Here is a 13,665-nt window from a genome sequence, read left to right as displayed (position 1 = left end):
TGTCCGTGTCCACATCCATGTCCTTGTAGCTTCAACTTGAACTGTCACTTCACATTTCATCCCCATTGAACATGGTGAACTTCAATGGCCAAGTATCTCCCATGTTTAGCGCCTGATCTCTGCAATCGAACAGGAACTGAGATTTCACAAAGGAGGAATAGGAATTGCTTTTAACTCGGTTGAACTCGCTAAATTTTCTTGCATTGTTAACGTCAATGCCCGACCCACTGCAGTATCTCGTAATCTCTGTGTGTCTAAATCTTTTGGTTGACCTTCATTTCATTCAGGGCGAATTATTTGCATGTTGATTATAAAGAGTCCACGAATGATATTATGTGAGGCCTAAGCTGTCAAGGTCCGTTTTGTTGAAATATCATATGGCGCCCGAAAATAGAAATTAAACAGAGAATAAGCAACATGGGTCTTGAATAGCAAGTCAAGGCATTCATTCGTTAATTCTTCTCCGAACTTCCAAGCCATTAACAGTCCCAAATCCCATGTACAATCAAATCTTTGCATGCTCTCCAATCTAATTGAGGCGTGCCTTTCTGTGATGAATACTATTATATTACCAAATACGATCTTGTACCAACAAGCGAAGTTGCTCCATTACATTTTTGCTTTCAATAGCAAGTTCTTCTGGGCCAAGCTAAAAACTGTGAGATTGACTTCATACAATCACGCAAAACATTAATGATAAAGTTACTGGAAATCATGTTCCCTCCTAGCCCCATATCACACAGAAACAAAAGGAAAACAGAAGAAATCAAAATAAAAGGCGTAAGTTTTTATTTCATTCTGTAAATGCAATAGACTGGAATGATTCAATGATTGTTGTGTTGTCTTCGCAACTGAATATACACCAAATCCAGCAACAAATTATCTATGTTGTCAGTTACGAAAGGCTTAAGATATTAGGAAAATAAGAGAAATAATGCAAGTGGTAAATATTTGGGAATCGCATATGAGGATTCAGAGACTGGACAAGGAAGAAGAAGAGCTGACGAGAGACATGCGCAAACATAGCAGCAAGGAGTCAAGGCATAACAGAATGATCTTCAATATGTAAATGCTGAAGCCAACTGATAAAAGACATGCACTTACTTTCGAAAAGTAGAATAATGGCTTGGAAAGCATCGGCAACAAGTATATGATAGAATGATCTTGGATATCGAAAATGTCAAAGCTAACTGGTAGAAAGCATTTTCCAACGGGTGAAAGCTGAGCTTGCCAGAGCCCCTTCAGCAACTTGGATAGAAACGTTGTTGGATGCTTTATGCTATAAAATTTTATCATATAAAGTACCACAACGGCCCCTCGCAAGAATCATTTTTTTCTAGCCCTCTCCTTCAACAAATTAAACTTCTAGCTCTGAAAATACAAAATTTTAAATTTTAGCTTCCTGTAAGGAATTTTCTTTAATCTGCTCTTACAAACTAAAATTCCTAACTCCATCCCTGTTGGGCATTATGCTAATTTCCACAAAAAAAACTACTATCTAAAGTCACCGAGGCATAAAACTCTTTACTAGGGGAAAAAAACCGAGAGGAAGAGAATCAGAAACCCTACAGCATCTCTCTCCTCTCCAATCTTAATAGTTGGTTTTTTTGATAGGATAATTTTAGTAAAGACAAGGAAGACTACTACTAGAGCAACCGAAAATTATCTCAGAATATACGATTCAGAGCTCTCTCTCCCCCGCGTTCTCTCTCTCTTTAAGGCAAAAGCACCGAGAAAAAATTCGAGTGCGCGACCACAGAGCCTTGCACCACACCTTCAGGATGCTAACACACACTCCCAAAGTAGTCGAACCTGGAATTACCTGAACAGCATCAATCTACCAACACCGTAACACATTTCTCCTCTTTTGGAGATCAATAGTCAAATCTCAGACCAGCGGCCTCTCGAAATAAAATAAAATAAAACCCTTCATAAAGGGATTTAACTCTTCGAGATAGCTCTCCAAGTAACTTTTCCCCTCCTTGGAGGCATCCTTCAATGGAACATTGTTGAAACTCTATTAAGAGATTTCACTTCAAAATTACCAATATTATTATATTACATGCTCTCAATCTCGCATTATCATCCTCCACCTTCACCAACATGACATAATAACCTGAAAGAAGTTGCAAATCCAACTTCCAATGATGCACGTCTCTAACAAAGCCAACCGTCCAATAAATACTCTTCTTATGGAAAATCCAACCAAGATCTCACCAGACTATATTTATCCCTGGCTAACTGTAAAATCCCAGAGATTAGCAAAATTTGTAGAGAATGACTGAAACTCTGATGTGGAAGACAAAAGAGAAGTTTTCGTTCAGCTTATAGTGAAAAAAGAATAGTCCAGATATAAACTGTACTCCAACAGACTTGAATCTCCCAAAGGTCCACTAAAGTGTGGCCATTCCAAAGATTGGAGGTCTAAGTGCACCCATGGCATTGTCATTGTAAAGAACCAATGGAAAGTGTCTAGCCACCTTTTCCCAAAGTAGCACGACACATACACTGCATAATTCTTGTGTAATGCTAGCAGGAATGAGTACATGCAGATGAATAATCTCTATATATAACCCAGCCAGCCACATGCATAACATTTGTTCACTCTAAAATTCAATAGCAAAATAAGCAAGTCAAAAAAATCCACAATTCATTGCCACACGCAGAAACACCCTTCAGATCAAAGTGAAGTAATCCAGGAAGAAGCAGAACAAAAAATAAAACTTGTCCTCGATAAAGACAATTATACTAATTAACTGAAAAGAATTCCAAAAGCAAGATGGAGAATACAAGTTATCTTCGAAAACGTGAAAGTAAAAGCAATGTCATAAAAGAGCAGCCCAATCCTGCTGAATGATTCCAAGCAAACTTCCCTAAAAGCACACGAATCATAATGCTACGAAAAAGAAATGAAAACTACCTATCCACAACATTGCCTCAGAGTGCATTGGTTTTTAAAAATTCTAGTATTTATATCCAACCATGCCCACCATTAGACATCATAGACAGCGCAATACCATAAAAGAGGAATAACAACATTTATTGTCGAAACATATAAAAGCTGAAGAGGAATGGGAGGTCTGACCAACCTTGTTCTAACAGAAGAAATTCCATTCCTAGGGTACTCTCTCTCCATTTATAGAATGGTATTTTCTCTAAAAAAGAACTTTAAGACAGAGCCTTAGAAAGAGTTCCGTTCAAAAAATATTGAACCGTGGAGACAAGTCTCTTCCTCTTATATTCACATCATGGAGGTTGGATCATCTCAAGTATTACAAGAATGCATCAACTTTGGAGTCATTGGAGATTGACAATTCATTACGAAATCATGAAAATTTGCACAGCAAAGATATTATTTAACTTTTTTATAAAATTATTTCCACATTTAAAGATTGATTTCAAGAATATGTTAAGACCATAACATTCCAAACAAAAGAAAGATAGGCCAGCAAGAAAGCTTGCATTGCAAGTGAAGCCAGTAGTTTTTTAAAATTAACACGGAGACAATCCTCAAAAGAAATGATCGAAACCATTCCTGTAGCAACAATGTATGTGTTACAGCTCTATTAAACTCGGTCCTCTTTTCTTTATTCCTTTTAATTATCCTTGGTGAAACTCCAACCATGTTTCCACATCAACCCTAATAACTTAGACGAATAGTAAATAACTAAACCTACTTCACTAAATGAAATTGAGGATGATTACCCAAAAATCCAATGTCTTCCTTCTCTATCTGGAGAGCAGCTGAATTCTCGAAATCATTATTAACTCAAAACTTCAAAAACCAAAACTCAATTCTTCTCGTTCGACCCAAAAAGCTTCATCCTTGATAACGAGGTCCTCAAATATCCCTCCACCTCAAACTTCTTTGGAGAAAGTTCGCGATACTTGGCAAACTGCTCTTTTGCCTCCTCGTTTCTATCAAGCAAACTGTATATCATCCCTCTACAAAAATAAGGCCTGAAATCTTTAGGATCCTCTTTCGACAACTCTTGATAACTCTCCAGCGCCTCCTCCACATTCTTTTGCAGAAACTGTATTTGAGCCATAATCAACCTCACGTCCCTCGCTTCTTTCACTTTATTCTCCTCTTCTGCAATATCTAAAGCCTCTCGTAACCTCCTAATAACCGCGTCTCCTTCTCCACTGCGCTCCATTAATAGTGCATTCTCGAACAATGCCTCAAAAGACAAGGGATTCGAAACGAGAATTTCTTCAAACACATTGCGAGCGTCTTGGACCCGGCACATTTCATTCAGCAATCTTGCCATCAAAAACTTCCATTCAGTAACCTCCGGTTGCGCAGATACTAACTGCTTTAAAATATGTAAAGCCTCTTCGTCTTGGCCCTTTTCAAGCTTCTGTTGTAAAAGTGATTTTATAGACTCAATTGCTTCAGCATTAGATTCTAGGAATGCTTCTAAAGGAGTCGATGCGTCACTTTGATTCTGGTTTTGATGTTTCTCTATGCCTTCCTCTTCTTCTTCGAGGGTCGGGTTTTGTTCAGTGAGAGCTGCCGGGGTTTCGGCTTTTGCAGGCAGTACAGGGAATTTACCAGCCATGGAAGCTGTAACACCGATCAAAATTGCTGTTTTGGTAAGATTTTTTAGGGTTTGGGTTAGTGGGTTTTTGAAAGTGTCATTTGAGGAGGAGGAGGAGGAGGAGGAGGCTTTTGGTATTTTGAGAGGAGGGGTCGAAGTGGAATTGTGGGATTTGAGAGTGGTGAAATGGAGAAGCGAAGGTGGGTTGAAGGAAGAAGGGGTTTTGAGGTGGAGAGGAGAAGTGGCTAGAGTTAAGTTCATGGTTGGTGGAGATACAGGGAGGATTTTGAAGCGAGATGGTTTTCGAGGTTCGGGGTTTTGAGTAGAGGAGAAGGTTACTGGCAGACGGCTTTAGACTTTTAGCAGACTTCTAGGTGCTGATGGTAGGTGAGAGTAGGAGTGGGAGAGGGCAGGAAATTCGGTTTCTGAATAGAACCTCCTGAGCCTGAACACCAATCAGTAGGAATCACCGCCGTTATATCTTAACAGATGTCTTCCCAACTTCATGCTTTGCCGTTACAAAATTCAAATTATGTTGATATAGAAAATTATTATTGTATAAATTCAGGGGTCCCATGCTCACTAGAAAAAATTAAGATTATAAATTACTTGTTAAAAGAAATAAGAATTGTTTAAGTAATAGAAAATGAGATGAGATTCATTACCCATAATTTATATAATAATAAAAAATAAAAACTAATTTTAACACCAAGAGCAAATAAAAAAAATATCAGATGATAAAATTAAAAAATAAAAGATAATAAAAATAGTAATAAAAAACAATAAAAATAGTAATAAGTAATAAGGATCAAATTAAATATTAAAATTAAATGATGAGAAATAAAAATAAAAATAAAATAAATTTTAAAAAATATTAAAAGTAAAAAAAATAGCTATTAAAAAAACAAAAATTAAAATTATTACAAACACGAACTAATAAAAAAAGGTTAATTTATTTGATTTTTTGCAAAGACTTAAGTGAAATTTAATATGAGAAGAGAGAGAGAAAAAAAAGATAAAGATAAAAGTTCATCGAAGCTTAATTATTGCTCCATAATACACACCAACTAAACACCAAGAAGAGAACAGCACAACTCTTCAAGGGCCATTATGAATGATATTATTTTACCACATGGAAAATGTCACTTGTATTGTTCAAAAAACATGAATTTCTTTTACTTGCTGATATTTATTTGGCATACATTAGTTATTTTTATTTTTTAAAACTATATTTGTATTTGTTAAAATACTAAATTATCAACATCCAAATTAATTACAACAAGAAAAACATGATAAAAATAATAAAATAACCTTGGGTATTATTGTAGTCATTTTTTCGTGCAACAAGGTGGTAATACACTGAGAAGCCCATGAACTCCAAGTTTATTTTTATTTTTTTTGCTTTTAAAAATATTAAAATTATTTTACTATACGTATAAAATATAAAAAAAAACTGATTTGTTCATGTTCAATATTAATAGCAAATGAATCTCATCAAAAAGATTGTTTTCTTCTAATTGTTAGTTAAATAGCTTTGCCTGAGAAGGGAAAGATGATCTTTTAACTATCTCATATCACAATAACACGTGTCTTGATGGATGGTGGAATGTTAAGCCCTATTAATTTTATTTTAAATTAATTGCTCTGATTTTCCAAGAAAAATGGTAAATGCAATATGAAAATTAAATTTTGTGTTCAAATACCCGTTTTTATAAAATATAAATGTTTAGACATTGACACCACTTAGTGGATGAACAAATTAAGGCACGGTGCTAGTTAAAAATTGTAAGCTTACAATTTAACAGTAATGTATTTTTTTTTTCACTCGGGTTTTCTTTCCTTTTATTTTTTTAATTGAGATCAAATTTGATAGTTTAATTTAACTAATTTCAGTTGCAGTTCGTACAATTTTAAGAAAAAATCAACATTTATTTTTTAAAATAAAATTTTATTCATCTAGAAAAATTTTAAAAATAAAAACTAAATTTTAACAACAAACATTCAACTCTTCTTCCTTGGAGGAGTCCAGGTCCAAGTTGCACGGACATTCAACTCCTCCTCGGAGGAGGAGTCCAGGCTTAAATTCCACGGGCAGGGGGCGTTCATTCTTTTTTTTTATTCACTCATTTTATTTTCTATAACATTTAATTTATTTAAAATTAAATTTAATAGTGTTTTTTCATTATCCCTGATAGAGATATCTTGATCTTACAATTGAGATTGCATGTTTAACAGGTTTATTAAAGTATTTTTTTAATTTTTAATTTTTATTATTTTATGTTAAGTTGGTTGAAAATTAAAATTTAATTATTTTTTAATTTATATTTTTATTTATTTTTTATTACTAGGATCTTATTTTTGATGGTTTAACTACAATTCATTTAAGCAAATATAATATATTGATGTTTAAATATTATAACCCAAAAAAATGTCATTTTATATTTTAAAAAGGTATCATTTGACACACATTAGATTTTTTTATTTTTAAATTTTTATTTTTATAAAAAAACACGTTAGCACTATCTTTATTTATTTTTTTACACTTTTTTTTTTGGATGCGACCGCCTTATCTCAAGGACCAAAAATATAAGGGGGATGCTATAAGTTAATTTTCATATTAAACATAGAAAGCATGGGCTTGGCCCGTGAGTCATAGGACTCCATATACTAAAAATGTTCAGAATTGACACAGGTACGCACCGTAGCTACCGAGAACATCTAAAAACGCTCATAAACCCTCCTTGTGTCTCCTAATACATAAACCCTAATTTTTCTATCACCTAAACCAAAATCCCTCACAAAAAACTATGATTGCATCAAAACACAAATGAAGCATATTGAAGCAGCTATCAGTTTCCTCTTCAAAATGTTAATTTATCTCCGCAATTTGGGTAGCAGTTTAACTCGAAGAGTAAGCCCTCCTTGTAATCATCACCTCTCTTCCATTTTCTCTTCACCTTCAACAACAACTACACGTGCTTGTTTAATATCTTGCTGCTTCACTGGCGTCCTTTGCATACTTAGGTTCCCATTTGTAACCAAATCAAACTCAAACCCCACCAATTTTTTTGATGTTTTAGACAAAGTTTCAATGACTAAAATCATTCAACAAGACCAATGGAATGACCCAAGAGTCGTTTGTTCAATTCAGTCTTCCTTAGCCCCAATATGGGTGTCTCGGGTTTTGGTTGAATTCAAACAAGATCCAAAATTGGCTTTGAAATTCTTCAAATGGGCTAAAACCCGAGTGGGGTTTCGCCACACTACTGAATCCTATTGTATATTAGTGCACATTTTGTTTTATGCTAGAATGTACTTCCATGCTAATAATATTCTGAAAGAATTGGTTTTATCCAGCTGGGTTTTGCCGGGCTCTGATGTTTTTGAAATTTTATGGACTACGAGGAATGTTTGTGTTCCGGGGTTTGGTGTTTTTGATGCTTTGTTTAGTGTTTTGGTTGAACTAGGAATGCTTGAGGCTGCTGGTCAGTGTTTTTTGAGGATGACCAAGTTTCGGGTGTTGCCAAAGGCACGGTCTTGTAATGCCTTTTTGCATAGGCTGTCAAAGGCAGGGGAAGGGGACTTATCAAGGAATTTTTTTAGGGACATGGTTGGGGCTGGTATTGCCCCAACGGTATTTACATATAATATTATGATAGGTCATGTGTGCAAAGAAGGGGATATGCTGACTGCTAGAAGCTTGTTTGAACAGATGAAAAAGATGCGGTTAACGCCAGATATTGTTACATATAACACACTTATTGATGGTTATGGTAAGATTGGGTTGCTGGATGAATCTGTTTGCTTATTTGAAGAAATGAAGTTCATGGGTTGCGAACCCGATGTAATAACCTACAATGCCTTGATTAACTCTTTCTGTAAATTTAAAGGAATGCCTAGAGCTTTTGAATTTTTTCGGGAGATGAAGGATAAAGATTTGAAACCAAATGTCATTTCTTATAGCACATTAATCGATGCTTTATGCAAGGAGGGGATGATGCAAATGGCAATTAAATTTTTTGTGGATATGACCCGTGTTGGTTTGTTACCCAATGAATTCACATATAGTTCTTTAATTGATGCAAACTGTAAAGCTGGCAATCTAGGTGAAGCTTTCATGCTGGCTGATGAGATGCTGCATGAACATGTTGACTTGAACATTGTTACATACACGACTTTGCTGGATGGCCTTTGCGAAGAAGGGATGATGAATGAAGCAGAAGAGTTATTTAGGGCAATGGGGAAAGCTGGGGTAGCTCCTAACCTGCAAGCTTATACTGCCCTTATTCATGGGTACATCAAGGTTAGGAGCATGGATAAAGCCATGGAGTTATTCAATGAAATGAGAGAAAAAGATATCAAACCAGACATATTGCTTTGGGGAACCATTGTTTGGGGTCTTTGCAGTGAAAGTAAGCTTGAAGAATGTAAGATTATAATGACTGAAATGAAGGAGTCTGGTATAGGTGCCAACCCTGTCATATATACAACACTAATGGATGCTTACTTTAAGGCAGGGAAGCGCACAGAAGCAATCAATCTGTTAGAAGAGATGCAGGACTTGGGTACTGAGGTTACAGTTGTGACATTTTGCGCATTAATTGACGGTTTGTGCAAAAAGGGTTTAGTTCAAGAGGCAATTTATTACTTTGGCAAGATGCCAGACCATGATTTACAGCCCAATGTTGCAGTTTATACAGCCCTTATTGATGGTCTTTGTAAAAATAATTGTATTGGAGATGCAAAGAAGCTGTTTGATGAAATGCAAGACAAAAATATGATTCCAGATAAAATTGCTTATACTGCAATGATAGATGGAAATTTGAAGCATGGGAACTTTCAAGAAGCATTGAATATGCAAAACAAGATGATGGAAATGGGTATAGAACTTGATCTGTATGCATATACTTCCCTGGTCTGGGGTTTGTCACAATGTGGCCAAGTGCGGCAAGCAAGGAAGTTTCTTGCTGAGATGATTGGAAAGGGTGTCATTCCTGATGAGACTCTGTGTACTCGACTATTGAGAAAGCATTATGAACTAGGAAATATCGATGAAGCTACTGAACTGCAAAATGAATTGATGGAAAAGGGTCTAATTCATGGCAACAGCAATCCTGCAGTTCCTAATATTCAAACTCGAGATGATTTAGATTTTTCTAATTTTAGAAAATAAAAATTCAAGGCACAAGGCTTTTCTGGCACCTTTGCTTGGATGGGTTAACTGTCCAGACACGGTTTTTGATGCCAGTTCACTGATTTCATTGTTGCTTCATGAGCTCTTTGCAGATGCAGATCTGTTAAATGAGTTTCCAGGTAGCAGCATTCTGGTGACTGCTAGAAGAAAAGTTGTAGCATTTATGCCCGATTCAAGGCTTCCAAACATTACTTTGGAGGTGAGTGGTAAACTGTGGATTGTTCAGGTTTTCAGTTATAACAGTAGAAGCATTGTATATAGCAACTTTATTAGTTTCATGGACGTTGATTAAACTTGAAAACCACTCTGAATGGAAATGGTCGAACCAAAGTTGATGCTGATGATATTTAACTTTTCTTCTGTGTTTCAGTTGAACTTACTAAGTTTTCTTATGCAGATGGTTGGTTCTCAAGTTGGAAGATTTATACACAAGTAATGGAGTTTCAGGTACTCCTGTACACAATATCAACCAATTGAACGCAATTAAACATCGCGAGGAAACTGGATGTTCAATTGAACTGCAATCTGACCTGACCTCTTTGATCAGCAAGGTAAATTTTGCTTTGTCTAAATTTATATATTCTGGAAAATGTCTCTGATAATTGTATACTCAGTTTGTCTATGTTTTTCTGTTTGGTCAATGGTTTCCCTTGGGCTTTTGTTCTACTGATGAGGGTCGGATTGGGGCATACCAATTAAAAGAGATGGAGATAATGATACAATCATGTAGAACTTGGGCAATCATCTCCCAGCAGTTGCTCAATTATAAAAAAAATTATATATTTGATATTTTCTCCCATCTTATTAATGGTTGCTCTAATTTTTACCAAAAAAAAAAATCTTTATTAAAAGTAGAAAAAATTTAATTAAAAAAAATTGGCCACAATATTTTAAGATAGAGCAGCGCAGTCTGTAAAGTGAAAACAAAATATAGAAAATCAAGATAAAACGCATTCCATCTTTGTTGAATGGCTGCTAAAGAACTCTAAAAGCCTCAGCAGTAGCACCATAAACAGGCTAAGAACACTATTGTATCCCAGAACAGCTACTTAAGGATAAGAAAACAATTCTATACCTCAATAGATAATTCAAAAGGAATTGATTTTTAGAGATCTAAGGTTTTCCTTCCAATGTCATCATGCCTGAAAACATAGCTTGTCTTCATAAGATCAAGTAAGACTTGCATATCCTGAGCTGATGCCTTAAAAAATAGTGTCATTTTTTTTATTTGTGCTATAGATAATGATAATACATGCATCTTCAAACCTTTTCAACACTGATGATAAATTATAACTTTTTCTTAAAAAAAGGCTGGTGATAATTAAGTGTAGAGGCAGCATATCAAGGATTTGGTTCGAAAATGTTAATTGTTGAAGTGATGGATTTTGGGTATACGAGCTATGGATTCATTAGCAAAAAATGGAAGGACTGTTTTTGTGGATGCACTTATGACCTGCTGTCCAGATGAAAAGGAATTGTTGTTGAGCTGGAAGGGAATTATAGTTCTTATATTTTGTGCAAAGGTAAAGCACCGAAACACATTGCAGCTTGATATTCCCTCCCTGTGTTCTTATGCTTGCTGTCTGTTATTTTACATCATCAGTTCCGTATTGGGAGTGACAGTGACACATGGCCTAGTGTGGCTGTCATTATATGTTTCACTATCTTTGTATTGTTCCATGTAGTGGTGGTGGCTGGTTTATGGAGTCATGGAACACATCAATTCATTAAAGCTCGAGTTTCATAGCAGTCTCAAGATATCTTCTTTAAAACTCAGAAACCAAAACTAGCTGAAATTGATTTAAGCACGTTGTTATCCTTGCCAATTAGTTTTCAACGCACTTACAGATGTGCCGACATGCTTGTGCACGTATTTAATGGGGGGGTGCTTTAATGTCTAAGTTTACTGACTTCTGCTTAAATATTATTCAGTGTTTTTTTCTGACCATCTTTTATCCATCAGGTAAGGGAAAGGGTTGCAATGCATCGTTGTGTGCGTTATAGGTGCCACAGAGACATAGAGAGTCGAAATAGATCTGCAGGAGTTTGGGCTGAAAATAAATTTTTGATCTCATGATCAACCTTGTGAGACATCCATGGTGAACTTGAGCTGCTAGAGAGTTTGCTTGCATGCTGAGCGGCTGCTTTCAAACACACCACCTTTTTAGAAACAGCTTGGCAATGCTGCTTGTTTAGTTCGGTCTGACCTGGTATGTTTACGGAATCGGATTTTCTTTATCTGGCTATGGTGGATGACTAGAGCAATGCTGATTTACATCTTTACAGCTTTCAGTACAATTTCTTCTATTTGTGACAATGAAGCTAGTTTAGGTGCCATCGTAAGAGGCAATCAGCTGATGCAGTACCCATCAAATTGTTCAAAATGAACAATATGTATCTTTATTTCGAATTTGAAGCTACCAGAAGAAACATGAAATTGTTTTCATGGGCAGGTCTACGTGAGCCAAGACAGCTTAATTGATTGGCAATAACGAAGTCAAATTCTCAATTAGGCTAAGTTTAAAGAAAATTTTTTTAAAAATTTTAAAAATAACATGAGTTAATTTATTAAATTCATTATCCGAATCATAAGATTAAAATAATTTTATAAAAAAACAAATATAAAAAACAACTTGATTTGACTTGAGTTAATATATTAAATACATGATTTTAATCATAAAATTACAATAACTTTATAAATAAAAAATTAAAATAAATTATAAAACTCAATTTTTAATTATCATGTTGAATTCAATATTGAATGGTGAAATTTATAATAATTAAAATAATAAAATAATAAAAAATAAGTTAAGTTAATTCATTAAGCACTATTTTCTAGTCATAAGGTTAAAATAACCTGATAAAAAATAAATTAGAATAAATTATGAAACTTAATTTTTAATCAAATATAATATTATTTAATAAAATAAAATAAATTAATTGGCTTAACATACTAAACCTGCAACTCGGGTCATGAGATGAAAATAACATAGTAAAAGGCAAGTCTAATGTTGAAGGACTTCTAACATGGGTTATGAAATCAAAATAACTTAACAAAAAAATTAAAAAAATAACCCAATTTAACATAGATTAAAATTTCAAAACTTGCAAACTTCATCATTAGATTAATATATCCCTATAAAAAAAATCAAAACACATTATAGAGTTTAATCTCCAACCGATTTAATGTTAAATGATGGAATTAGAGAAAATTTCAATTAAAAAAAAAACACAAAATAACCCGAGTTAACCCCGGTTAAGATGTTAAGCATTATTCCCGGGTCATGAGTTTAAAATAATCTAATAAAAAATAAAAAAAAAAATTAATTTTCATTCAATTTAATATTAAAAAATAAAATTGAGTAAAAAAATTAATTTAAAAAAAAATCAATCAAGTTAGCTCACAATTTGTTTCATGAAAATAAAATAATTTAATAAAAAATAAATTTATTATTTAAATAATAAAATAAAAATAAAATTTGATTTTAAAAAATTAAATAGTGGCATGTGAGGAAGGTTTATATATAGGAGTGAGATGGAGGTGATGAATTTCTTATTAGAGTGTATTTGAAAATATTGATGGTTGTTTTTAAAGTATTTTTTATTTATAAATATATTAAAATAATATATTTTTTATTTTTAAAAAATTATTTTGGACATATCATATCAAAATAATATAAAAAATTTGAAAAAAAATTAATTTTAAAAAAAATTAAATACGAAAACAAACAAAACATTTGAATTAACATTTTTTCGTTGGAAACGAATTTATAAGAAGTTCGGAATTCCATAATAGAAAAAAGGAAAAAAAAACTCCAAATTTCCAAGGAAATGCCCACAAACACTGATGCCATCCCGATTTTGAGGAGGTTATATATATTTATATATATATTCTTTTTTCTTTTTAAGGTGGTGTTTTTCTACTATGAT

At 33.9% G+C, this 13,665-nt stretch overlaps 2 protein-coding genes across 5 annotated transcripts; one reads left to right on the top strand and one right to left on the bottom strand.

Annotated features, from left to right (window-relative positions):
• Positions 1 to 3,443: 3,443 nt before the first annotated feature.
• On the bottom strand, positions 3,444 to 5,015 carry LOC105123685 (uncharacterized). The gene has a single exon (XM_011023377.1). It carries the CDS (start codon positions 4,800 to 4,802, stop codon positions 3,792 to 3,794), a length of 1,011 nt encoding a protein of 336 aa, XP_011021679.1. The 5' UTR covers positions 4,803 to 5,015; the 3' UTR covers positions 3,444 to 3,791.
• A 2,201-nt stretch (positions 5,016 to 7,216) lies between these two features.
• EMB2794 (Tetratricopeptide repeat (TPR)-like superfamily protein) lies at positions 7,217 to 12,181 on the top strand. 4 transcript variants are annotated; one of them, XM_011023375.1, is made up of 4 exons: positions 7,217 to 9,934; positions 10,133 to 10,286; positions 11,699 to 11,723; positions 11,808 to 12,181. In XM_011023375.1, the coding sequence occupies exon 1, from the start codon at positions 7,369 to 7,371 to the stop codon at positions 9,712 to 9,714; it is 2,346 nt and encodes a 781-aa protein (XP_011021677.1). In that variant the 5' UTR covers positions 7,217 to 7,368; the 3' UTR covers positions 9,715 to 9,934; positions 10,133 to 10,286; positions 11,699 to 11,723; positions 11,808 to 12,181. The 4 variants fall into 4 exon arrangements, 3 of the variants coding, with proteins under 3 accessions (XP_011021677.1, XP_011021676.1, XP_011021678.1); XM_011023374.1 differs by having other exon boundaries at positions 11,699 to 12,181; XM_011023376.1 differs by lacking the exons at positions 11,699 to 11,723; positions 11,808 to 12,181 and adding an exon at positions 11,046 to 11,118.
• Positions 12,182 to 13,665: the final 1,484 nt, after the last annotated feature.

Source organism: Populus euphratica, unplaced genomic scaffold (genome assembly GCF_000495115.2).
Source record: "Populus euphratica unplaced genomic scaffold, PopEup_1.0 scaffold9.1, whole genome shotgun sequence".
NCBI classification, from domain to species: Eukaryota; Viridiplantae; Streptophyta; class Magnoliopsida; order Malpighiales; family Salicaceae; genus Populus; species Populus euphratica.
The sequence above is the reverse complement of the archived record's forward strand: the minus strand, read 5'-3'. Positions and strand labels throughout refer to the sequence as shown.

Bases quoted from the DNA above. Each gene is read 5' to 3' on its own strand.
- LOC105123685 (XM_011023377.1), bottom strand. From the start codon at position 4,802: ATGAACTTAACTCTAGCCACTTCTCCTCTCCACCTCAAAACCCCTTCT.
- EMB2794 (XM_011023375.1), top strand. From the start codon at position 7,369: ATGAAGCATATTGAAGCAGCTATCAGTTTCCTCTTCAAAATGTTAATT.